Below are 25,572 nucleotides of genomic sequence, written 5' to 3'. Positions count from 1 at the left end.
AAACATGTTGGGTTGAATGGCCCCAGTTTCAATGAAGTCTTCATTTTTAGGCAAGTAAGTATTTTTGAAATCTACTTAACTTATTATAAGGTTTAATTTCTTTAGTATTTCAATATAAGTAAAATAAGAATTTCAAAATTTTAAGTGAAACTTCTCTAAACCATATTTTTATTGTTTTTTTCTAGGAGTACTTTAAGTGAGATGCGACGCAAAAATCAAGATCTGATAGATCAGAACAGCCAGCTACTAGCAGACTTAAAACACAACAAAGCCTTGCAGTTGGAGTTGGAATCTCAAGTTCGAAATTATTATAATGTAAGTTTTTGCATTTAATCCCTTAGAAGGCAATTCGTGTCTTTTTTTTTTAAAGTAAGAAAAGCAGAAGAGAAAAATAATTTAGTTATTCTAAAAGAATAAATTAATAGTAGTGACAAATATACAAGAAAGCAATCTTATATAGTATCATCAGCCAAAAAAAAAAAAAAAAAAACACTCCACACTTCTTCCATCCAGACCATCCAAGAATTTGTCTAGTTCTTCCTTGAATTTATTCAAACCATCCACTTCCACAACAAGAGCTGGAAGCCTGTTCCAACAATCAGCCTGCTGACTGAAGGCAGACTTCCACACATTCAGCTTACTCAATCCATTCAAGGCCTTAAACATCCCAATTAGAGCATCCCTGCAGGTCCTAATCTCCAGAAGCTGCAGTTTTGCTGAACTGCAGCCTTTCTAGGTAAGAGCACCCTTTTGTACCCTTTACTCAAGACGAGGCCTAACCATGGCCTTGTACAAAGGGATAAACACCTCCTTATCTCTGCTAGCAAAGTTTCTATATATCATTGACAAACCCACACAAGCTGTTCTGGTAGCATGTCTTTGCTGCTCAGAGAATTTCATATCTGACTCACAATAAGCCCCAAGTCTTTCATTTTCTGCTACCCTGAGTGTAATACCACACAGCTGATAAGTTACTCTGGGATTATTGCTACTATATGCATTACCTTGCATTTTTCAGCCCATTGATCCAATTTTCCTAAAGTGTGTTGCAGTAGCTCACCCTGATGGCCGTCATTAATCACCCTACCAACCTTTGTAACATCTGCAGTCTTTGACATTAAGCCTTGATTACCTTCATCAACATCATTAATGAATATTGAAAACAATGAACTCGCCACTGAACCATGGGGTCCCCACTAATAATATTAGCCCACAAAGAGCAGTGCCCATTGATAACCACTCTCTGCCTTCTTCCACTTAACCATCCCTTTATACATAATAGTAACTTCCTAGTACATTTCACAAATACACGTGGTCTCAGTTCTGATTTTAACGATGTCCATTTCCACTTGCAGTTTGCCACACCCCATGTACTTTTTCAGACAGAATCTCAATTATCGGTTGATTCAACTACTGCTCAGCTCAGTTGCCCAAATTATTCGCTGTGTGATTCCTTTCGCCTCAAAGAGGAAATCTGGAATTTCCTCTTTTTGATCTTCTCTGGCTTAAAATCTCCCTAGCTCATTGTGTCAAATTCATCTGTTGTCTCTACCATTCTCCCAGCTCCACTAATCACTTGGAGCTCATTGACTTCCTCTCTTTGCAATTTGACTTTCTCCAGCCCAACTTTCGTAATAGTGAGGTAATTTTCCTTAGTGATTTTAATGTACATAACTCCAGCTGGCTTCTGTTTTCTAGTCACACCGACCCAGATGTGACTAGAAAACAGAAGATGCTGAGGCTTTTGCAATTACTAATGACCTCGCACAGATTATTGATATACCTACCAGAATACCAGACAATCCTAACCATACAGCCAACAGGGTTGATCTTTTTCTCACAAACAACCCTTCTAAGTACACAATCGAAGTGAGTGGTTCTTTAGGCACCTCAGATCACAACTTGGTGATCGTCTCTTCTCCAGTGAAGTCTTTATCTCGTGGCTATACCCAACCTCGTGTTGTTTGGCATTACAAGAATGCAAAATGGGATTACCTGCAAGATTTCTTTTCCTTGGTTGGATTACTGTCTCAAAACTTTTGATGTCAACGTTTGCTCAGATCGTGTCAGTGAAATTATTCTTGTAGGAATGGAATCCTTTATTTCACACTCCACTTTAAAATCTCATTCTTTATCTAAACCTTGGTTTTCCAATAAATGTGCTAAGGCTGTTCAAGAGAAGAATGTTGCAAATTGTAATTGGCTTGTTTCCAATTCTTCAGTTTCATTTTCTATCTACACCAAAGCTTGCAACAATTCTAAAACAGTTATTAATCAGTCCAAACTAGATTTTGAAAAGGCTAAAAGTAGAAAACTTGCTTCTTGCCCTAATAGTAGCTGAGCATTCTGGTCGCTTGCTAAAGCTATTGGCCACAACTTTTGCCCATCTCTGCTCCCACCTCTGTCAAAACCAGATGGTTCTGTTATCACTTCAGCCAAGGATAAAGCTGACCTGCTAGCATCCCATTTTTCTTCCAACTCATGTATTAATGATCTTGGTAAAACACCTCCCACCATTCCCTACACCCTCTATTCAGTGCCTCCTGTGGTCTTCCATCAAAAGGATAACAGAAGGATTTTGACGAATCTCGATGCTAAGAAAGCTCCAGGTTCTGATGGTATTTTTCCACTTGTTCTCAAAACCTGTGCTCCTGAACTTACTCCTGTTCTTTGCCGCCTTTTTTCACTTTCTTATTCCAAAGGTGTTTTTCCTTCTGCTTGGAAATTTGCTCATATCCAGCCACTTCCTAAAATTGGTAACAAATCCCTCCCATCCAATTATCATCCCATTGCAATTACTTCTACTCTTTCTAAAGTAATGGAGAAATCAATTAACCACTAACTATTAAACTATCTAGAAACCTTCTGTCTGATCAACGATCGCCAGTATGGATTCCGTCAGTGTCGATCCACTGGTGATATTCTGGCTTATGTTACCCATTTATGGACAAATTCAATGGAAACGTTTGGTGAAACACAGGCAGTTGCTCTTGACATCTCCAAGGCTTTCAATCGTGTTTGGCATAAAGGCCTTCTAAACAAGCTTCCATCTTATGGTTTGCCAACTGCTTTTTGTTATTAGTTATCCAGTTTTCTCTCTTATCGCTCACTGAGGGTGATGGTAGGTGGCTCTCTGTCTTCTAACTTCTCCACTAATGCTGGTGTCTCCCAAGGTTCAGTCCCCTCGACGTGGGCACCTGTACGTGGTGAGGGGACCTCCCAGTGACGCTGCTGGACTTCCAGACTAGCGTCACTGGGATCCAACGCCCACAGCCCAGGTTCCAGGCTTACATCAATGGAATCCGGCGTATTTGCCGTGCGCTGCGACCCGTGGAAATTCGGAAAGGGGGATCCTGGTGGTTGAGGGGCCCAGCTTCAATACACCACTCTGGCCCCTGCTTCGACAAGACGGGTGGTCCTGGAAGGCCCGGCTAGGATTAATCGGCTAGTAGGCTCGCCTGCGAGGGTCAACCGTGTCAATGCCACGCCCCTACCCTCATGGTCCGAGGGACAGGATTCAGGCTGGCGGCGGTGCGGGTATAGTGTCTGGGTAGCCCTGGCGTCCCACTCCCGAGCGCATTTATTGCATGCCGGGTAGTGGGCATCCCTTTGGGCTCCGTGGTGGGTGGGGAGCCCGGGCACTGAACAATTTATAAAACTTCATGAATCCTGATAAACATATTCCTTCAGGGGCCCCAACCCGGTCCCTATCTGAAACTATAGAAAACGATACCGATAGCAGTATTGCAACAAAGAGGCAGCGAACAGAAATATCATCAGGGCCTGTTCCAAAATTTTTAATTGTTCATTCCACCACTGAAAAACCGATTGGCAAAATGTCGCCCTTCTTCATACAGAAAGGGTTAGATGGGTTAGCAGGGTCACCCAAATCAGTTAAGAGGCTCCGTTCTGGAGACCTCTTAATTGAAACCAAAACTGACAGGCAGTCTGAGCAGCTACTCCGTGCAACATCAATCGGAGGAGTACCCATAACAGTGACACCACATAGAAAACTCAATTTATCGAGAGGTGTCATTTCGGAATGGGACCTTCTCGACGTAACCAAGGAGGAAATCTGCTTAGAACTGAAACCACAGGGAGTTATTGCCGTGAAAAGAATTAGTGCGCGTAGGGATGGGAAACTTGTTAAAACCAGGAGCATTATCCTGACTTTTAACTCGCCCAAACCTCCTGATGAGATTAAAGCTGGCTACATCAACTGTCCAGTACGTCCATATGTTCCAAATCCTTTACGGTGTTTTAAATGCCAGAAATATGGACATTCTCAAATGGCCTGCCGTGGAGTCCTTGCATGCGCTCGATGTGGTGCAAAGGACCACGAAACAACAGCATGTTCAGCCGCAAAACCCACCTGCATTAATTGTGAGGGAGAATATCCAGCCTATTCACGAGCATGCCAGAGGTGGAAAGAAGAAAAAGAAATTCAACGGCTGAACGCAGAGCTAAACATATCGTACCAGGAGGCAAGGAAAGCGGTTAAACCTCTCAACATCAAGAAACCTACCTATGCCCAGAAGGTAGCAGGGAGATGCTCCATTGGAACTCAGACGGACATGTCCATCCCTCCAAAAGAATCCTTTACACCCATCGCACGTTATCTTTTAAGCTCCCAAAAACCTGCACAGAAAGACCAATCAGCTGCCACTCCTATATTGGTACCTCCTAATGCTCCACAAGTAACAAAAGCAAAAGAAAAGAATAAGAAAGGGGAAGTAACACCTAGTACCCAGGAAAACATGGATGTAGAGCAGAGCTAAGGAGGATGTCTTTGTGTGTTAGATGCCTAGAGTGTCAAGAAATTAGGTGCCAACTCAGCATTCTGATGGGCATCTACAAGAGCTTGAGTTGTAGAGTAAATGCTCTCGAAGAAATTAATGAGGGCCCATCAAGCTCTCAGCTGCCCAGCTCAACGGCAGAGCTCACTCCTATGCATCAGGCAACACAGAGGCAATCTCCAAGGCAGAATGCCCTGGTCCCACAGGAACTAGTTACTGTTGGCGACTCTATTGTCAGGAAGACAGGGAATGTACTTTGCAAGAAGGTTGTCTGCCAGGGGCAAAAGTTCATGATGTTATAGAGCAGATATCTTAAGTCCACAAAAGGTATTGTTGTAAACGTTGGCACTAATGACCTTAAGAGTAAGAGATCTGTATATTTAATTAACAAGTACAGGTCAATGTTGAAAAAAAGTCGCGGGTTAGGGTTGAATTTGAAAGTATCTGCAATTCTGCTTAGACAAGATAGGAGGAAGTATGTGATGAGAGCTTTCTCAATCAGTTTGGCCCTGGAGAAATTGTGCAAGGTGCATGGGGTAGAATTTTTCTCATTGTGGTCTGTGCTGTTAACAGGAGAGAGTGCTTCTACAGGGATGGGATACACTTAAATAGAAAGGGTGTAAGAATATTTGCCGATGCTATCGAGGCCGTATTAGGTGGGTCAGAAAACTGCTCACTTTGGGGGGGGGAATACACAGACTAAAAGGTTAACAGTGGCCGGGCAGAGGCAAAAGTGATTCTTGCACTGCTTCTATTAGAATGAGCAACAGCATGGAAAACAAGGCAATGGAGATTTCCAGGACCATTGGGAGTCATCGTTGAACAAATAAATACATGGGCTATGTTAGGGTAACTAAGGGTGTGAACAGGTGCATGTATATTTGCATGTACACCAATGCTAGGAGTATTGTTAATAAATTTGATGAGCTTGAAGTGCTAGTCAAGAAATCAAAGCCAGATATTGTTGGGATATCAGAGACATGGTGTCACACAGACATAAGTGCAGAATTGGAATTTGGGGAGTACAATGTGTACAGAAAGGATGGACCATACGGGAAGGGAGGAGGGATTATGTTGTTAGTTAAGAAACACAAAATCTAAGGAAGTGCATCCAATTGATGTTGGTGGAAAATGCAATGTTTAGTCTGTTTGGTGTGACATATGGCCTGACATAGCCCAGTGGTCAGGAGCGACAGTGCATAGCGCGTGTTCCTTGAGTGGACCGGGGTTCAAGCCCGTGATTACTAAATACGATAAATATTTGTATTGACGATTTATTGTAAACTCTACTGACTTGGTTGTCGTGCCGGAGTATAAACAGAAAATTTAAAATTTATAGGCCTGACGTAGCCCAGTGGTCAGGAGCGAGAGTGCATAGCACGCGTTCCTTGAGTGGACCAGGGTTCAAGCCCGTGACTACTAAATACGATAAATATTTGTATTGACGATTTATTGTAAACTCTACTGACTTGGTTGTCGTGCCGGAGTATAAACAGAAAATTTAAAATTTATAGGCCTGACGTAGCCCAGTGGTCAGGAGCGAGAGTGCATAGCACGCGTTCCTTGAGTGGACCAGGGTTCAAGCCCGTGACTACTAAATACGATAAATATTTGTATTGACGATTTATTGTAAACTCTACTGACTTGGTTGTCGTGCCGGAGTATAAACAGAAAATTTAAAATTTATAGGCCTGACGTAGCCCAGTGGTCAGGAGCGAGAGTGCATAGCACGCGTTCCTTGAGTGGACCAGGGTTCAAGCCCGTGACTACTAAATACGATAAATATTTGTATTGACGATTTATTGTAAACTCTACTGACTTGGTTGTCGTGCCGGAGTATAAACAGAAAATTTATAAGCACTGGGAAAGGAAAAATGAGAGTAGGTGTATGTTATAGGCCTAATGAATCTGATGAGTATAATGAGGAATTGTGCAGAAAAATAGTGGGCCAGTAAATCAGAATATCTTATAATGGGGGATTTTAATTTTCCAGATATTGACTGGAACCTGTAGGTTGGTCACTTGCACACTAGCAAGACTTTTTTTGGATTTATTGGATGACTGTTTTCTACAGCAGCATGTTCAAGAGGCAACCAGAGGGAGTAATACTCTTGATCTAATTATCAGCAGTGATTATTCATGCATTAAGAATTTGCACATAAAGGAACCACTGGGTGACAGCGATCACAATGTACTAATATGGGAATTACTTAAAGATGTTACTACCATCAAGACTAAAGGGAAGGGCTTTTGTTTTCATAAAGGTGACTACCGGGGTCTCAGGAATTTTTTAAATTCTGTATAGTGGGATCAATTAATGATGTTACCAATGTTGAATTCTAAATGGGAAGCCTTCAGGGACTTAATCATGGAGGCTACTAGGCATTTTTTCCAACTAAGAAATGCTGTTCAAGGTTCAGGCCTAAATTGATGTTAGATGAATTAATGAGGCTCATGGCAGAAAAGAAAAATCTATGGGATGCCTATAAATTATCAGGTGACACAGAAGCCTATGGCAGATATAAGCTTGTCTGTAATCAAGTCACAAAGGAGGTTAGGTAGGCAAAGGCAGATTACGAGAAATCTTTGGTAAAGGATTCAAAGAAAAACAGCAAAGAGTTCTTTGCTTATGTATACTCTAGAAGAAAAGGGAAAATGAAATCAGATTGGACCACTTAACATAGATGAGTGGACTATTGATGATCATGTTCAGATAGCAGATAAACTGAATGATTATTTTGCCTCTACATTCACACAAGAGGAGTTATTCAATGAGGGGAATGCCAGAAGTTTATCAAACTCTAACAAGGAGCTAAATGATTTTGTAATAACTGACAGCACAGTGGAGAAGAAATTGTTGAAGTTAACATAAGGAAGGCACCTGGTATGGACAAGATCTATCCAGTTATATTAAAGGAGGCAGCAAAGGAAGTAAACAAACCCTTAGCTATAATTATGAGAGTTTCCTTGGACTCGGGGGAATCTCCATGGGGCTGGAGGTGTGCAAATGTATCACCAGTTCACAACGGGGGGTTCAAAAGGTGACACAGGTAACTATAGACCTGTTAGTTTAACTTTTGTTCCGAGGAAAATAATGGAGTCACTGGTTAAAGAAGCATTACAGGATCATCTAGACAAGACTGCAGTAATAGTTAAGATACAGCATGGGTTTGTTAAAGGGAGGTCTTGTCTAACCAGTTTTATTGGATACTATGATGTGGTCACAAAGGAACTGAATGTAAAAAATAATTTTGATATCATAATTAATGCCTAAATAAAAAAGCTATGGCATTAAGGGTAAGTTGCTACAATGGATAAAGGGATGGTTGAGTGTGGAGACGACAGAGTGGTAATCAATGGACACTGCTCTTCGTGGACACATGTTATTAGTGGAGTCCCCCAGGGTTCGGTGCTGCGCCCATTGTTGTTTTGTGTATTCATCAATGATATTGATGAAGGTATATCAGGATTAATGTCCAAGTTTGCAGATGATACAAAGGTTGGCAGCATTGTTAATGACAGTAAAGACAGTATTCTACTCCAACTGGATCTAGATAAGTTGGGCAAATGGGCTGACAAGTGGCAACTGAAGTTTAACATTGATATATGCCAAGTACTGCATTTGGGTAGCAATAACCAAAGAGAAACCTACCAACTGTGTGGTACTACACTCAGGGAAGTGGGAAATGAAAAAGACCTAGGAGTAATTGTGCAGTTAAATATGAAGTTCAATGATCAGCAGGCAGGCTGCCAAGGCAGGTCTGGAGTCTTGTCAATGATATATAGGAATTTTTCTAGCAGGGATAAGGTGATTATCCTGTTGTACAAGGCAATGGTCAGGCCACACCTAGAGTACTATGTACAGATCTGGAGGCCTCATTTTAGGAAGGATGTAGAGTTGCTAGAATGACTACAAAGAAGGGCAACAAGATTGGTGAGGGGAACAAAGGGATGCTTTTACCAAGAAAGGCTGAAGTTCTGCAAATTGCAGCACCTGGAGAGTAGGTGCCTGCGAGGTGATCTGATTGAGGTGTATAAGGCCTTGAATGGGTTGAGCAAGCTGAATGCTGATGGGATTCTTCCTCTTGCTCAGATTAAGGCCTGAGGGGGGGCATAGATTCAAATTGAGGGAAGACTTGTAGAACAGATGTGCAGAAATTTGCCTTAAGTCAGCAGGTGGTTGATTGGTGGAACAGACTTCCATCTTTTGTTGTGGAAATGGATAGCCTAAATAAATTTAAGGCTGAGCTGGACAGGCATTTGGAATGAATGGAGGGATGAAATGGGAGTGGTTTTTTTTTTTTTTTTTGCTGATTCTGCATAAGCTTGCTTTCTTGCCTCATATGCCTCTACTAATGCTAATGCATTTTAGCGGACAGGGTTTACTGATTGTAAGGCTGGGAAAGAACTGTGAGGTTTTGATGCTATGATCAAATATTTGTGAAAGTACAAAAGACAGAAAAATTATGGAAACATTACAAGAACCTATATTTAAGATTTATTAACCTTGAAAACCATATGATATACTTAAATCCACTCTTAAATTTTAGGATTGTGTTTAAGGGGGAAGAAAAAGTTTACATGGCTTATTAGCAACTCGACTTTTCTCTAATTCTTACCTTAATCTTGGAAAATTTCCTATTATACCAACCTTTGGTTTTCCAACAGAAAGAAATTAGAAGAATGTTGTTGGTAGAAAGATTGCAGCATTTTGAGACTAGGCACAAGTGAAGTGATCTGATTGAGGTGTATAAGGCCTTGAATGGGTTGAGCAGGCTCAATTCTGAGGATTCTTCCTCTTGCTTAGATTACGAACCCAAGCAAGGAGTAATAGCATTTTTCCACCAGTTTAAAACTTGTTCCAGTGTTAATTCCTATTTTGTGTCACCTTTTTGCACTCTTTTATTCCACTGTTGTTTTTCCTTCTATGTGGAAATTTACTGATATCCACCCACTTAGAAGTATCCCTCAGAGAAACGTACCAACTGCGAGGTACTACACTTCGGGTGGTAGAAAATGAAAGAGACCTGGGAGTAATTGTGCAGTCAGATATGAAGTTTTCTGAGCAGTGCAGACAAGCTGCCAGAGAAGGTCATGGGGTATTTTCAGTGATATACAAGAATTTTGCTAGTAGAGAAAAGGGGTAATTATCCCTTTGTATAAGGCAATGGCCACGCCTTGAGTACTGCGTACAGGCCTGGAGGCCTCATTTTAGGAAGGATGTAGAGTTGCTTGATCGAGTACAGGGAAGAGCAACAAAATTGGTGAAGGGAATGAAGGGGTGGGCTTACCAAGAAAGACTTAAGTTCTGCAAATTGCAGCATCTGCAGACTAGGCACCTGCGAGATGATCTGATTGAGGTGTATAAGGCCTTGAATGGGTTAAGCAGGCTCAGTTCTGATGGGATTCTTTCTCTTGCTGAATTTACAAACCCCAGGGGGAATAAATTCAAATTGAGGAAAGACAGTTGTAGAATAAATGTGTGGAAATTTGCCTTTAGCCAGCGAGTAATTGATTGCTGGAACAAACTTCCATCTGTTGTTGTGGAAGTTGACAGCCTAAATGAATTCAAAGGGGAACTGGACAAATGTTTAGAGGGAATGGATGTGTGAAATGTGTTTTTTTTTTTTTTTTTTTTTTTTTGGCTAATGCTACATAAGCTTGCTTTGTTGTCTCACATGCCTCTACTACTACTTTATGAAAATGGCAAAATTTCTCTTATCCTCCTGTTGCACATACTACCTCCTTAAGCATTTTCAAACTAATGGGGAATTTTGATCACCAGCAGCCCTTGAACTATATTGAAACCTTCCAGCCAATTAATAAGCCAGTACCAACTTCTGCGGGATAGATTCCATTATTTTTGATCTATTACTGATATAGCTTGTCTTATGTTACTCACCTGTAGACAAATTCCATGGAAAAGGATGGAGTAACTCAAGCCTTCAGTATTTCTATGAATTTTGATCATGTTTGGTATAAAGGCCTAAGCAAGCTTTCATTCAATTTTCTTGTTTTTCCTCTGTGTTCTGATTTCTGCTGTTAGATAACCTGTTTCTTATCTGACTGCTAACTGCATGTAATTTGAGTTGAACATTCTATCTTCTAATTCATCAAGTAATGTTGGATATTCCCAAGGTTTTTTTCTTTCACCCAGTCTTTCTTCTGTATACTAATGATCTTCTCCCATTGACTGGGAATCTTATCCATAGTTTTGCTGCTGATAATGCACTTCTATTTACCTTCTGGTTTGACAAACTATGCTTGGCATTTAGCTATTTTTCAAATATCTACCACCAGTTCCCAAAATGCTCTTCTCCAGTGTGGAGAAGTAAACTTAACTTCAGTTCTTCCAAAATCCAATACTGTTTTATACTCTTGCAGAAAAAAAAGTCTACTACTCCCTTGTTCATGTTTGACAACACTCAAATTTCCAGTTAAGAATATTTTTATTGGAAATAAAAAAATTAATTTCTTGACAGTGTTACCATATCACATATACACTGCTTCCTCTGCATTACTTTTCTAAAAAGCTGCTGACTCAGTAAAAATCTCAAATCTGCGCTACCATGGGATATTGTTCATATCTATGAAGCGGTGCTCTTAAATCCTCTCAGATTTTGGGGCATTACTTCATTTTTTTAGATATGAACAGAACTTTATAGAATCTATAAACTCCTAGATTTTATCCAAAAGAGAGCAGGCAGGTTAATTTATGGTCATTCTCTTCAATTTGTCATACAGATTTCAGGTTCTGCTGTGTACTTCACTTACAAATATATCTGTCTATACTTTTCTTCTGAATTAGCAGTTGTAATTCCACTCCTTTCTTCCAGCTAATTTGAGCATGTGTGTTAACTTGTATTCTTCTTCATTTATCCCTTCTTGTTCCCTTTTTTTGGGACAAGTTCTTTGTAATTTCAGAATATACATAAAACCTTTAGTTTTATGTTTATGTTAAATCAGGGATGCAACTTTTTCTTTTTTTTTTTCTAATCAGCTCCAGTCTTTATTTTATATATATATATACAGTGATTTTTTTTTTTTTAAGCATGAAAGGTTTGTGGAACTTGCAATAATCTAGGACAGTGCTACTCAAAGTGTGATTCAGGGATCAGTGCTGGTCCACAAACTGGTTGTTACCAGTCCATGATGATTTGTATTTTACAAAAGTATTGATCCATAACGGGTTGAAAATAAAAGATACGGGTCCTTCATCACAGATAGTTTGAGGAGCAATAATCTAGGACACGTGTGTTTACAGAAGGAACTTTTTGACATTGGATTTGATTTCTTAGGCTTCAGTTATTGGAAGTACAAAAGAATTTCATTTCAGGGAACATACTGTGATGCTCAAAAAATTGCATCACAATTTTTTAGGTTGTTTTTTCCTTATACTGGCACTTAATCTTTCAGAAATAAGTAATAACATAAGTAAAAGCAATACACATAAGAAACTTAATTGTAAAAAAAATTACTTTTTTGCCTTATGGGTCAATATAGGATGAAATAAGTACTTTTCTCCAAAATAACAGCATGTAACTTGTGGTTCATATAAACAAAAGTTCTATGAAAGCAGCGATTTGTTTTGTTTTGTTTTGTTTTTACATTACTTTGCTCATACTAGAACGGTGCCTCCGTAGCCAGGTGGGCAGGAGCAGCAGTGCAAAGCACACGCTTCTTGATTAGACCGGGATTCGAGCCCATGACCACCAAATACGAAGGATGCGGAAAGATCAGGGAATGACTACCACATATCCCCAGAGCAATATGGCCTTAGTTGCTAATGCTCCTAAAAACCAAAATAACAAACAACAACATACTAGGATGACAGCCAGCTATATTACCAAAAATATCACAAGAAAATGCACACTGATATTTTGTTGGCCCACCCCTTGCTTTATGACGGCTGCACATCATTGCAGCATTGACTGGATAAGATGCTGAATCTATTCCTGAGAAATTTCATGGTACCAAACACTGAGTAATGTCTCCTGCAGCTCTCTAAGTGTTTTTGGTTTCTTTTGCATTACTGAAACATCAATTTTGTTCCAACAACTTTCAGTTGGATTGAGATTTGGAAACATGGCCATATTGTGCAAATTGATTTGACAGTGAAATATAACTTATTTCACTGTCTTTTTCACAAATTTATTTCATTTAAGCAAAAGTGCAACATTTCATAAATTTAAAACTTATTCTAATTTTTGTGAAGTACTTACGGTTTTGGCTCTATGACATGGAGCAGAGTCATTCTGAAAAATGCAATTGGCAACATCCACATGATCTCTAATTGTGGGAGGTAAATTTATCTCGGGAATGTCCTTGTACACCTCAGCCGTTCACTGTATCCTTCACAAATCCAACTCCTCTTATGTGAAATACAACCCCACATCATTTGAGATGCAGAATGTTTCACTGTGGAGCTGATACAGTCAGGATGAAATTCTCTTCATCTGACAATCTGTTGGTCATCCAAGCCATGCAAGTTGAATTTTGATTCATCAGAGAAAATAACATATATCCACTGATCCTTAAGCCAACTGGTATGTTCTATTGCCCACATTAGGATCTGGGCCTTTTTCATTTTTTGCATCAGAATTGGCTTTATTCCTTGGTAAATGTGCTACTTTACTCCTGTATCCTCCTCCCATGATGATGATTTGAGATCTGTAGATGAGGATTTTCTGTTTCACATGCACATACAGACCAGAAATCTGTCCTGCACTACAGAAGATATTCATAGATATCCACTTTCTTCTTTCCTTCCTTCCTTGCTTTCTTTCTGTTTACATTGCCAGTTTCTGATAATTTTCATAATAAATGTGCCAGTATTGACTGATTACAGTGAATCCTTTTAGCTGTTTCATGCATAGAATGGCCCTCTGCATTCGATGTAGAGGAACATTCTAACACATTTCCTATGTGATATTAATTGTGAAAACTTAGCCATTGCAATAGCACAGAATACTGGCCTCATGGCATATGTGCTATATTTGCACTGCTGCTAGGATGATGCAATCATGTATGGCATGTGACATCATCTGAGAGAGCTTGCTAGAGATGCATGATGCAATAGGGTAATGCTATTACAAAACATATATATGTGATATATTGCCAGATTTCACAGAAATTCGGTGAATTTTGGAAGTGGTGCAGTTTTTTTTGAAACGTCAAATTTGATGTTTCAAAAATGTAGAAAATTCAGTCAGTTTGTAGTAGAACTTTGAATGGATGTTGGCTAATTGGTACACATTTCAGACTAGTTTAAAATGGAAGAATTACAGAGCAGTCATGAAAATACCTGTAGAAAATGTGTGCAACAGAAACATTCTGTGATTGTGAAAGGAGCAATCATTAAATAAGATAATTATATGATAAATTTTCCTCCTTTTGGGAAGGCATCTCCTCCCCATATGCAGGAACAGTAGTAATAGGTCAAATTATGATTTGCAGAGTTTTCTCAGAAAAAGTAACATCAGGAATAAAAGAGAGCCTAGTGCTGTGAATGCTAAGGAACCAGTGGGTGTATTTGCTAATTTCATGTCTGCTTATCTAAAATCAGGATTTTGTTAAAGCTAAGCATAGGAGCACTAATTGCTTTAATATCAAGGAAGGCAAGGATGGGTTTTAGAAAGATTGAAGTTAATGAAGTTCCTCTCTTTTGTGTGGGACAACTTGGAGATCAGAATTAAATCCACTGATATGAAATCATGCAAGATATTTCCCACATTGTGGCAGATTTTCATCCCAATGAGTAGGCACATTTTGAATTTTTTAAAAGGGAAATTAGTAAAAATATAACTGGGGAGGGTTTACACAACCAGTAGAGGGGGTTGCAGATATTCAAGAAGTTTTGTTTTATACAGAACAATTTTTTTTTTTCAAATTAGAATGAAATAACTGTGAATAGGATTTCCAGTCATTAGAAGGAAAGTCATTGATATAGAAGAAAAAGAGTAGAAAGAAGAAAGGAACTTGAGGTAAGTGTTGGTAAACTAAGGATAAGAGTTTGATGGATTGAGGAAAAAAGGATTTCATTTCTCATTAATGGAATCAGAACAAGTTTTAGGATCATATTTAAAACATTAGTCCAGTCAAGGAAAAGAAGAAATGTTATGATCTGTATAAATCATACATTTGCATTGTTGTGATACCAACTTCCCTATGTGCATAAAACACAAATATATTCTATTCCTATATTTCTTTTGTGTATAAGTATTAATAATGAGTTATATTCTGTCTACTAAAAGAAATGACTTGGATATTAGCCAACGAGCATCCTGCATTTATTACTTAGTTGTGGTGAGTTGTTTCTGGCTTCTTCTTCATTTGTCTTTTGTTGTTGCCATTAACTGGTGTAAACTGCTTTAAAGGTTGTTATGGAAGCTTCACATTCTGGTGTTGGAAAATATGGAAAACTTTCAAGCCCAGGAAGTGATTTTTAATGTGCATTATTTTGCTAAAGAAAAAGAGAAAGGGGGTCCATTACTATTGGTAAATCAGATAAGGGAAAGAACACCCATGGCTACCAACATCAGTAGTTCCATGGCAATCACCATTGTTAAAGAAGGAAAGCCTTTCTGTATGCTTGGAAAAAAGAGACAGAGAGCAAATTATAATGATACCATATATTATTTTGATTTGTCATTGATTTGGTGACATATGTATAGTCTGTACTGTGCAGGTGAAATTCTAACCCTTCATTGCCTACATTCTGATTTAAAAGAAAAGATAAATTTTACAGGAGGCATTGAATCTTTAAAGATGATAGTAAAGAAGCTCAGATTTTGCTATTGTAAAGTTGTAAATTTAGCCTTTTTTTTTTTTTTTTTTTTTTTATGAAAACCCCAAACACGAGAGGTATTAGAACCTATAGTACTTGGGTTGGAGGTTGAAAAGACGAAAGAAGATATTTGTTGATGTTAGACTTGAACTTCTGTAGACTGTAATTTTCAGGAAATACATACCAGAAAATGGCAGTTGAATGAATAAACAAGGAAGATGAAAAGTTGGTTCTGTGAGTTTGAAGTTGGACAGTAAATGGATGTTGGCTGGTGGCAGCACGTGTTCAGATTGTTTTGAAAGAGAGAGCAGGAATTATAGAAGCCAATTCAGAAGAACAGTGCCCATGGAAGTATCTGCAGAAAAGGCATGCAGCAGAAACAGTACGTCTATGAGACAGCAAGTGAAGAGACTGTTAGAGAGGAGTCATTAATTAACCTAACTGCCCTCTTCTGAATGGAATCTAGAAGCCTGAGAGAGGTCTTGGGGGCACCGCCCCAAGAAAAGTTCTTTTGAAAAGAAATCACGTTGTTTCCAGGATGAAGTTTTTGTGTACCATTCAAGCAGTGGACAAAAGCAGTCCTGTGTATATTTAGATGAGACATGGGTGAATGAACACCATACTGTTTCAAAATGCTGGCAAGACAATGAAACAAACTTAAGTTCCTATCGAAAAAGGCTGGCAATTAATAATTTTCCATGCAAGAAATTAAAACAGTTTCATTACCAATGCTGAGCTTGTTTTTGTTTCCAAAGGTAGCTGTCCAGACTACCACATGGAAATGGATGCAGACATTTTTCTGAAATGGTTTAAGAATAAACTTATTCCAAACATTCCAGAAAATTCATACATTGTGATGTACAATGCTGTATATCACAGCTGTCAACTCAGGTGTCCTCCTTCCAGCAATAGTCGAAAACAGAAAATAATAGACTGGCTAATTTGACATGGCATTTCATTTCCAGATCAAGCGCACAGATCAGAGCTTTATGAAGTAATGAAGGTATATAAGGATTCCAGGATATGCTACGAGATTGATGAAGATGAGGAAAAAACTACATTCAGAGGTTATACGATTATTTGTTCTCCCCCCCATATCATTGTGAATTCAGTTCCATTGATATGGGCTCAGGTAAAGGAATATATTGCTTGAAAGAACACAGTGTTCAAAGTTGGCTAATGTGAAAAAAATTAAAAGATGCTTTTCCATCAATTACCAAAGTTGGATTTCAGCAGTTCATCATATAGAAGAAATTATTCAAGATTATAAGGAATCTGCTGGCCCATCGGATGATGCCATGCAGTGACTTGTAATCAATATTTCACTAAGCAACTCTTCTGAAAGCGAAGATGAACATTCCCTACCACTGTCAGATTGACATAATCAAATATACAAGGTCTTTTTCAGTATCATCAGGTATTGGTAAAGAACAACCAAGTCAAATCCACATTTACAGTATAATAAAACAAATACAGTATTGGCCTGTTCACAATACTTAGTAAATAAGCAGACTATAAATTACAGCAGAACGCATCAAATAATAATAACATTATAACATGTAAATATGCTGAGAAATAAGTCTTATTTCAAATTTTCGTGGCAATGATTGTGAAGTGATATTAAAATAATTGTAGGACATATAAGATAGGTACGATAAGAAGTAAATTTACTTCAGATTTTATAAATATCTTAAAATACATGAATCTGTTAAAATAAATGCATAATAAAAATGTTTACAGTACTCTAAAATATGCAAAAAAATAGTGTTGTCATCTCGTGCGAGATGGAAAAAATAAAATTCGCAATCTCCTGACATAGCAAAATGTTGACATCATTAGTATCTCTGTTGGTTTAACTGATGTAATGTCACATGTGACGTTATTCTCAAGTCATTTCTTTCAATAGACAGAGTATAATCACTTCTCATATTCTTTGTACTTGAATAAGTAGTTTATTATTTTACTTATTTTAATTTCTATTAGTATATAAAATTTTGTTTAGTAGCCCTGTTTTCTTTTTAGCTTCTAAATCAGCACAAAGATTCAGAGCAGGAAGCATTACGGCAAGTTGAAAAGCTTCACCAAGAAAAAAATATGTACCAGGAACAAATAATCACTTTAAAAAAGACCTTGTCACAAGCTGAAGAAGTTAAGACACAACTAGAAAAATGTCACTCTAAATTGGAAAAGGACAGAACTGTACTACAGAAGTCACTTGATAAAGTAATTTATAAGTTTGACGATAAAGATTATATTTAATTTGAATACCAAATAGTAAACACATTCCTATGTTATAAACAAATTAGTTATTCAATTGCTGCTAAGTACAGATAGTTTGAACACTGTAAGAATTAAAGAATATATATATATATATATATATATATATATATATATGGTAAAACACACTTGGATCATAATTATTTTTTTTATTGTTACTCATCCTTGTCTTTCTGCCATCTCTAAATCACTGTCCTTTCTGCCTTCCTTTCTTTGAAACTTGACTTTCTCCAGTATAATCATCCTAACAGTGAGGTTATTTAACTTGGTGCTTTTAACTTTCACAATTCCAGTTGGCTTAAATTTTCAACTTACATGGATTCAGTTGGTTAATATGCAGAGGCTGTTGCAATTACTAATGACCTTACACAACTTGTGCATGTACCTATCAGAATACCAGCCAGTCCAAACCACACTCTTGAACTGTTCCCTCACCATCATTCTTTAAAAGTATGCAGTCAGTGTAAGTGGTCCTTTAGATACTTCAGATCACAATTTGGCAATGATCTCTTCTACAGTGGGGCCTCTTTTGCATAGCCATTTTCAGTTTTGTATTCTTGCCATTTCAAGAATGTGAAATGGAATGATTGCATGATTTCTATTAGTATTTTCCTTGGTTATATTACTGTTTTAAATCTTCCAATCCTAATGTTTGTTCAGATCATGTGAGTGAAATTATTATTGTAGAAATGGAATCTTTTATTTGCATTCTACCCTAAAATCTTGTCCTTTATCTAAACTTTGTTTTCAAATAGTTCTAAGACTTTTCAAAGTAAGAATGTAGCATATTGCATTTGGCTTGTATCCAAATCTCCAAACTCAATTTTGAACAACCTAAGAGGAGAAAATTTGCTTCTTGTCCAGGTGGTAATCAAGCACTATGGCACCTTGCCAGAAGCTATTGGCTGCAACAATTCCATGTGACCTTCTCAGATATCTGCTATGAATTCCAGAAATGCTGATCTATAGGTAAATCTCCAATGTAATAAACCTAGTTAACTTTGAATTCAAAAAAAAATGATAGGGTTAAAATTTAGTCCTGTGTTCATCTTTGGTGACACTCAGATTTCTAGAGAAGATATTCTGGTGCATACCTCTGTTGGGATTACCCTAATTTTTAATCTGTCTTGGCATAACCACATCACAAATATTTTTTCCTCTGCATAAAAAAAAAAACTGGGTTATCTGTTTTTTTTTTCTAAACAACTACTCACTGGGTACAAATCTCAAATCTTGCCCTATCATGGTATATTATTCCCACATCTCAAAAACCTCTCTCAGCCTCCTTCATTCTATTCAAAAGTGGGCAGTCAGGTTAATTAATGCCCTATCTCTTATGGGGCCTCTCTACTCTGTATTATAGACATTTCAGTTTCTACTGCATACCTGTTCTGTAGATACTTCTGTGGGTATTGTTTTGATTTGGCATCCATACTTCTACTGCTCTCTTTCAAACATGTCTGAACAGATGGCTCAACTGTCAACATCCATTCACTGTCCCACTCAGAACTCACAAAACTAACTAACTTAGCTTTTTGCTTCCACATTTACTTTTGTTCTTTAGAATAATCTCCTTTCTTGTGTATTTCAAATTCAAGTCTAATGTCAGCCATTATCTTCTATCTTCTTGACTTTTAATCCATTCATGGTACTTATAAGTATTATGGATTTTAATACATTTTGTTTTGTGGTTTTCAAAAAAAAACCTTTGCCTACTATTCATTAAAATAGGTGATTTTAATGCAGCCACTCCCTGGCTTGCATAATACTCAACTTACAGAAATTTAACTTTATGTAAGTTTTTGCCGGCTGGTGCAAACTTAAAAAAATGGAAACGTATTTTGCATCCCATAGGAATAAATGGAGGTATCATGAAAATATCATGTGTGAACCCAATAACACAGTTTTTTTTTTTGGTAATTCATTCCAAGGCCTTGGAAGTTGATATTTATGCTATATAACTAAGCTAGTTATCTCCCTAAAAGGGATATAATGGAAATTCCACTACACTTTCATCGTTATCATATGGTCCCTTATAAGAATCAATTTTGAATGCCTTTGTGATATTTTTCTAAAGCACATTTCTGGAGGTTACTACCAAAAAACAATTTGCACTTTTCAGTTTATTGGGCTTTTCTGTTAGGGCAATCTGTTATAAACGGGTAGTAAACTCGATGTTATTGCATTTGCAGTAATACTGATAACTGGAATTCTGTGAGTTTTTATGTTACAGTATTATGGTGAAATCTTCAATCAAATAAAAAACAAATAAATTTTCAGAATTTTCTCTTCATTCCTATTTACTTATTACAATAGTGAAGAGAAAGTGCAAGTGCTGGCAGAGGGAATGACCACCGCATATCCCCGAAGCAATATGGCCTTAGTTGCTAATGCTCCTAAAAACCAAATAACAAGCAAGTGCTGGCAGTGCTAGGAAAAGAAACAAAATTGATTTAGAATGAAGATGATTAAGAAATATGAAGCAGGAAAAAGTTTGTCATCTATTGCATGGAATTAGATCTCGCTGCTTCAACAGTGAATACTGTTTTAAGGGACAGTGCACGTATAAAAGAACATGTTAAAGGATCAACGCATTTAAGATCAACAGAGATCACAAAACAACGTTCAGGTGCTATATTGAAGAAGGAAAAGGTATTAATAATACAGATGGAAAATCAGATTCAGAAGCAAGTACCTCTCAGTCCAATGGCCATTCAAGCAAGAAGTATTTATGAAGATATTAAGGATGATAAGTACGGTGAACCCCAAGCCAAGTTCGTGGCAAGCAATGGGTGGTTTAATAGGTTCAGGCGTCACGCTGGTTTTCAAAACATTAAAGTATGCTGTGAAGTCGCCAGTGCTGCAGAGAAATTGTGATGTGTTGGAAAAAACCCTTCTAAATCTCCACATCCCTCAACTTCTGCAGTGACTTGCTTTATCAGCTGGAGAGTTAATTCTGGCAACGATGCTTATAAGGTAAAACTTGCTGACATTATGCCTGTCTCCTCTCTCTTTTTTATAATTTTGAAATTTTTGTACACTTTTTAAATTTTCCTGCGCATGAGATAAAAAAAATGGAATAAATAATTCTATTTACATGTTCGTCGAACATTTCTTTTTTGTTTCAATCAAATTTGCAAGTGCTGCATAAGCATTTAGGGAAATTCTAACTTACGTAGAGTTCTGCGGAATGCACCCCTTACGTAAGTCAGGGAGTGGCTGTGTATATCTTAGCCTTTGAGGTTTTAATTTTAGATCCCTACATTTAACAATACCTCTTGTTACAAACTCTATTAAAAACATTTTTATACATTTATAAAGTCATAGTTTTTAGTTAGAAAATTACCTGAGTCCCTTTTTAGTATTTGCATTTTTTAAAAATTTTTATTGAAGAATATTTTTTCACCAGTATTATTGTTAAAGAAATGGGTCAAGGGAGTGATACGTGAATGAGTAAGTTTAACTGCTTTTCTGTTATGAGGTCTCTCTCTCTCCCTCTCAAACAAAAATAAATATTACACCCTTTTTGTGTTTGTTTGCTTATACTGGTGTCCAGAAATTAAACTATGCTATAAAAATGAGATATCAAGAAAAATATGTACTTGACAGAATCCTGAATCTTGTAAAATATTTTAGAGGGAACTATTATTAATGTAAGACAGTTTGAGTTTAAAATGAAATATAGCTTTATGTTCACGAATAATCATGGCTGCCCAAAACCAGTTCTATATAATTTAAATGTTTATAGGGAATATGATCACTTCTTTCCCCCACTGTAAAACAAGTTGGCTACAACACCAAGAGCAGTTCCTACTCAACTGGCAGAAAACCCAGATGTATTTACAACTAAATGTCAGAGCAATAGAATTACATATTCTCTACCAATTTTTCTGATCCTATACAACTTAGGGAACCCTTTAAATCTCCAATGGTAAGGCATTCTTTGTCTGGCAATACTGATGAAGATAACTTAAAAGTACCTGCTGAAAACAACTTTTTTTAGTGAGATTCCAATTGAAGTTACATTTCAGACAGTGGTACATTCAATTAATTTAAAAGGGTGATTTCCAAATTCAACCTTCTGAACATAGCAGAAGAAGAATAACTACAAAGAGAAGTCATAAAAAATGTTAAAACAATTGTCATCAAGTAAAATGGAACTGTCATACAAAGTCCGTAAGTCTTGCTTTACACACCCCAAAACGGTGAAATAGGGATACTGTTAACCTTCAAAAAAGCCGAGATGGAAAAGGTTTTCTCCCATATTAGAAACAGTAATAGATTTAATCCTGGAAATATTTCCCAATGAAGAAATGGATGTTAGTAAGGCTTTCCAAAATAAAAATAAAAAAATAATAATAATAATAAATTCAAACAAACAGATAAAAGATCAGATAAATGTAGAAATATATCTCTTCAGAGACAGTCCAGAGATTCAGATAAGCCCACCGTTTTTTACTATGTTATTGTGCCCACTCCACCTTTACATACTTAGTCACCTTGACTTGAGAGATTTAACAGGCTTAGAGTCAGTGAGGAACTTCTATTTTTTTTTTTTAATTTTTTAATTTTTAATTTTTTTTTTTTTTCAAATCAAAATGTAGGTGTGCTGTAATCGAAATAATGATGATATTTGAGATATCCTGTTTCTGACATTAGCAAACTATCTGAAGAAGAAATCCTAACCTCCAAGTAGTTATCGGGTAACTTTTTATAATTATGTATGTATTGATTCCAAGTGCATTAAGTCAAACAAAGAAAGCACTTGCTCTCTCAATTCAATATACAGCAATTGCTAAGTACTTATAGGGGAAATTCAGTCAGGAATACTGGCTACCTCACAATCATGTTAAGTACCTGCAAAGGATGGTGTCATTAACATGATTGCAAGAAGATCATAATAAATGGATCCTCAATACAACAACAGATAATTCTGCCATAAACGATGACCACGGATGCAAACTTAAAGAAATTCAAAGTAGGCCAAATGAGACAAAAAAAAAAAAAAAAAGAGAGAGAAAGAGAAGCTATGTAAAAATAACAAAAGCAGAATGACAAAGTGTAATTGCTTGTTAAAGTTAATCACCTAAAAATCCATCCTGCTTCACTTTTTTTTTTTTTTTTTTTTTAATTTCCTGATAATGAATTTATTATTGCTCATTTGTTTCTAGCCTTAAACTTCTGTATCATGAAATTGCTGCTTTCCACTTCAGCATTTTTTTTAAAAATAATTCTTCTGAATGTAATTTCTTTTGTCATTATTTGCAAGAGGAGATGCAACACATAACTGCCCTTATACAGCTAGCTCTTCAACACAACAAAATGCACCTATTGAAAAGTGACTATCGCATATAGCCATTGTTTGTTTTTTCCTACAAATAATATCAGTTTATGTTAATTTCAGAAGTACTCTGATGCTTTTTTAGACTAAATGGAGAATGGGGAACAACTTCCCCACTAAGAAAAAAAAAAAGATTTGAATAGGCAAAATTTTAATTAAGAAATTGTAAAATCTAAAAATAGTAATGCTTAGCCCACTTTTGATATCCAATTCAAAAATATGACAAATAGTCTACACCTGAAAATAAGTCAGATAGACCCCAGTGCATTTTGATTGAAACTCCCCATGTATATATATATATATAAAATATTGATAACTTTCAGGTGGAAAAGGAGAGACTGAAAACAGAGGAGTTAGCAAGTAGGACAGTATTGGAAAGGTCTGCATTAGGAAGAACTTTATCTTCTTTGGAAGCTGAGAATGTTGAGTTGCAAAGAAAAGTTCAGGGTTTACAGGTAAGCATGGCTAAATGTATTTTTAAATGTTTATTTATCCGAGTTATTACTTGGTGGGGACACCAATCTTATGGATACAATGAACTTAAAGTAATGGTTCAATATCATTCACACTGTAGCTTATCAGATAGGTCATTATGCTCTGAAGTGTGAAATCCAGTAACTTATCTGTTAGACAAAAGCAGTGTGACAGATTGACTACAACAGTTGTTTTTGTTGGGTCAGCTCTGCTCGGTATAAAATTTATATAGATTAATCATTAGTTTGTTTCTAAATAGCTTATAAATATGCTTCTGCAAAATAACAGTTCTGCTTGAGAGGAAATGGTTCTCTTTTTGAAAGGGAAAATCATGCTTTTATTCCTACTGTAGCCTTCAGTTTATTTCATACAGACACTTTATGCTTTTGCTATTATTACACCTTCCTTGCATTTTTCTTACTTCCAGAATAAATATTGTGATTTCTCTAACGCATGTTGTCTGATATCATATTGATCTAGCTATTTTAGTAATTTTTTACCCTGCCATCTTAGCTTTTAATAGGTACTTGTCATGATGTTTGTTCCAGTAGTTTATTTAGCATTTTGTATCCTGTCTTTGTGATGAGCACAATAATTATATTAGTCCTTTATTGGATGGTAGTTTACTCTTTTTGTACCATGTTAGAATGTATTAGTATTGGCAAAATGCACGAAGCAAAGCTTATATTGCATTAGTCAAAAACAAAAAAAAAAATTTGACCCACTTCATTTGCCCATTCTCTCCAATATTTTATTTAGTTTATTCACTTCCACAACTCTAGGGGAAAGTTTTAGGTGGGAACCTTTTTCACCTATTGACATTCCATGCTGTTGTGTGGTATTAGAGCCTGTAATAGTAGGGTTCTTCTTATTAACATTGGACTTTAATTTTTGGTGATTGTAATTTTCAGGAAATGCATATGAATAAAAGTTGTTTCAAGGAACAAAGAGGATGATTAGCCAAAAAGGAAAGTTAGTTTGGTAAGATTGAAATTTAACTGAAATTTAATTTAGCTGATAAAAATCAAGGTTTTACAACAACACAGAAAAAGCAGTATTTCAAGAAAGGTTAGGAGTCTGGGTCATCTTCAGTAAAGATGTACACTGACTCTCTAAGTATACTGCAGGCTTTATTGGAAATGAGATATAATCTCATCCATTTGTGACTCAGATTCAGCAGACTGCATTCTAAGTGTTCATTTGACATTTGTTTCTGCTGGATCCCAAGCCACATTGGGATCAGGGGGAATGAACTGGCAGATGCAGCAGCCAGATCACAAGAACCCCACAACACTCATTGCCTGTTAGTCCCCTATACAGACTACAGGCAGGTGATAGACTGTAAATTACTCTTGCAGTGGCAACAATCTTGGCATGGTCAGGTCACAAACAAGCTGTATCAGATAAAGCCTGTAATTTGACACTGGCAGTCTAGTCTGCGCAGAAACCGAAGAGAGGAAATTGTTCTGACTTGCCTCTACATAGGACATAGTCATCTTAATGTGCATTTCTACTGAGGGCAGATGACTCTCCTATGCGTGAGAATTGTGGTACTGTTTTAACCATTCATCATATTTTAACTGAGTGTCTACGTTATAGACATGAGCATGTTTTATATTATACCGCTTTTAGTCATCTGTCCGAGCCTTATACACTGTCAGATTTTATCTGACAACGACCACGTGTCTTCTGTTTTTGGGTATTTAAAATCAGTTAACCTTCATACTTGTATCTAAAATTTAGCATTTTATTGCTATATCTTTATTGTTATATTTTATAGATTTTTATGCCTTTATTGTAATATATATACTGTGACATAGTGACCTAATTCTTTAGGTCACTAAAATTTTAATTGTTACTTTTATGACCTGGCACATTATAGCCTCAGTAGCTAATGC

At 36.9% G+C, this 25,572-nt stretch overlaps 1 protein-coding gene across 2 annotated transcripts in view; it reads left to right on the top strand.

The window, feature by feature from the left end:
• LOC150085385 (uncharacterized) overlaps positions 1-25,572 on the top strand; it is a 237,836-nt gene that overhangs the window by 176,263 nt on the left and 36,001 nt on the right. For both annotated transcript variants that reach the window (XM_090373192.1, XM_090373193.1), the window contains 3 exons: positions 186-315; positions 17,605-17,805; positions 23,524-23,655. In XM_090373192.1, the coding sequence (XP_090229318.1) occupies positions 186-315; positions 17,605-17,805; positions 23,524-23,655 (463 nt within the window). The remainder of the gene's footprint in view (positions 1-185; positions 316-17,604; positions 17,806-23,523; positions 23,656-25,572) is intronic.

The sequence above is a fragment of the Mastigoproctus giganteus genome, chromosome 5 (genome assembly GCF_048544385.1).
Source record: "Mastigoproctus giganteus isolate SK-2022 chromosome 5, ASM4854438v1, whole genome shotgun sequence".
NCBI classification, from domain to species: Eukaryota; Metazoa; Arthropoda; class Arachnida; order Uropygi; family Thelyphonidae; genus Mastigoproctus; species Mastigoproctus giganteus.
This window is presented reverse-complemented; position numbering and strand designations above follow the sequence as displayed.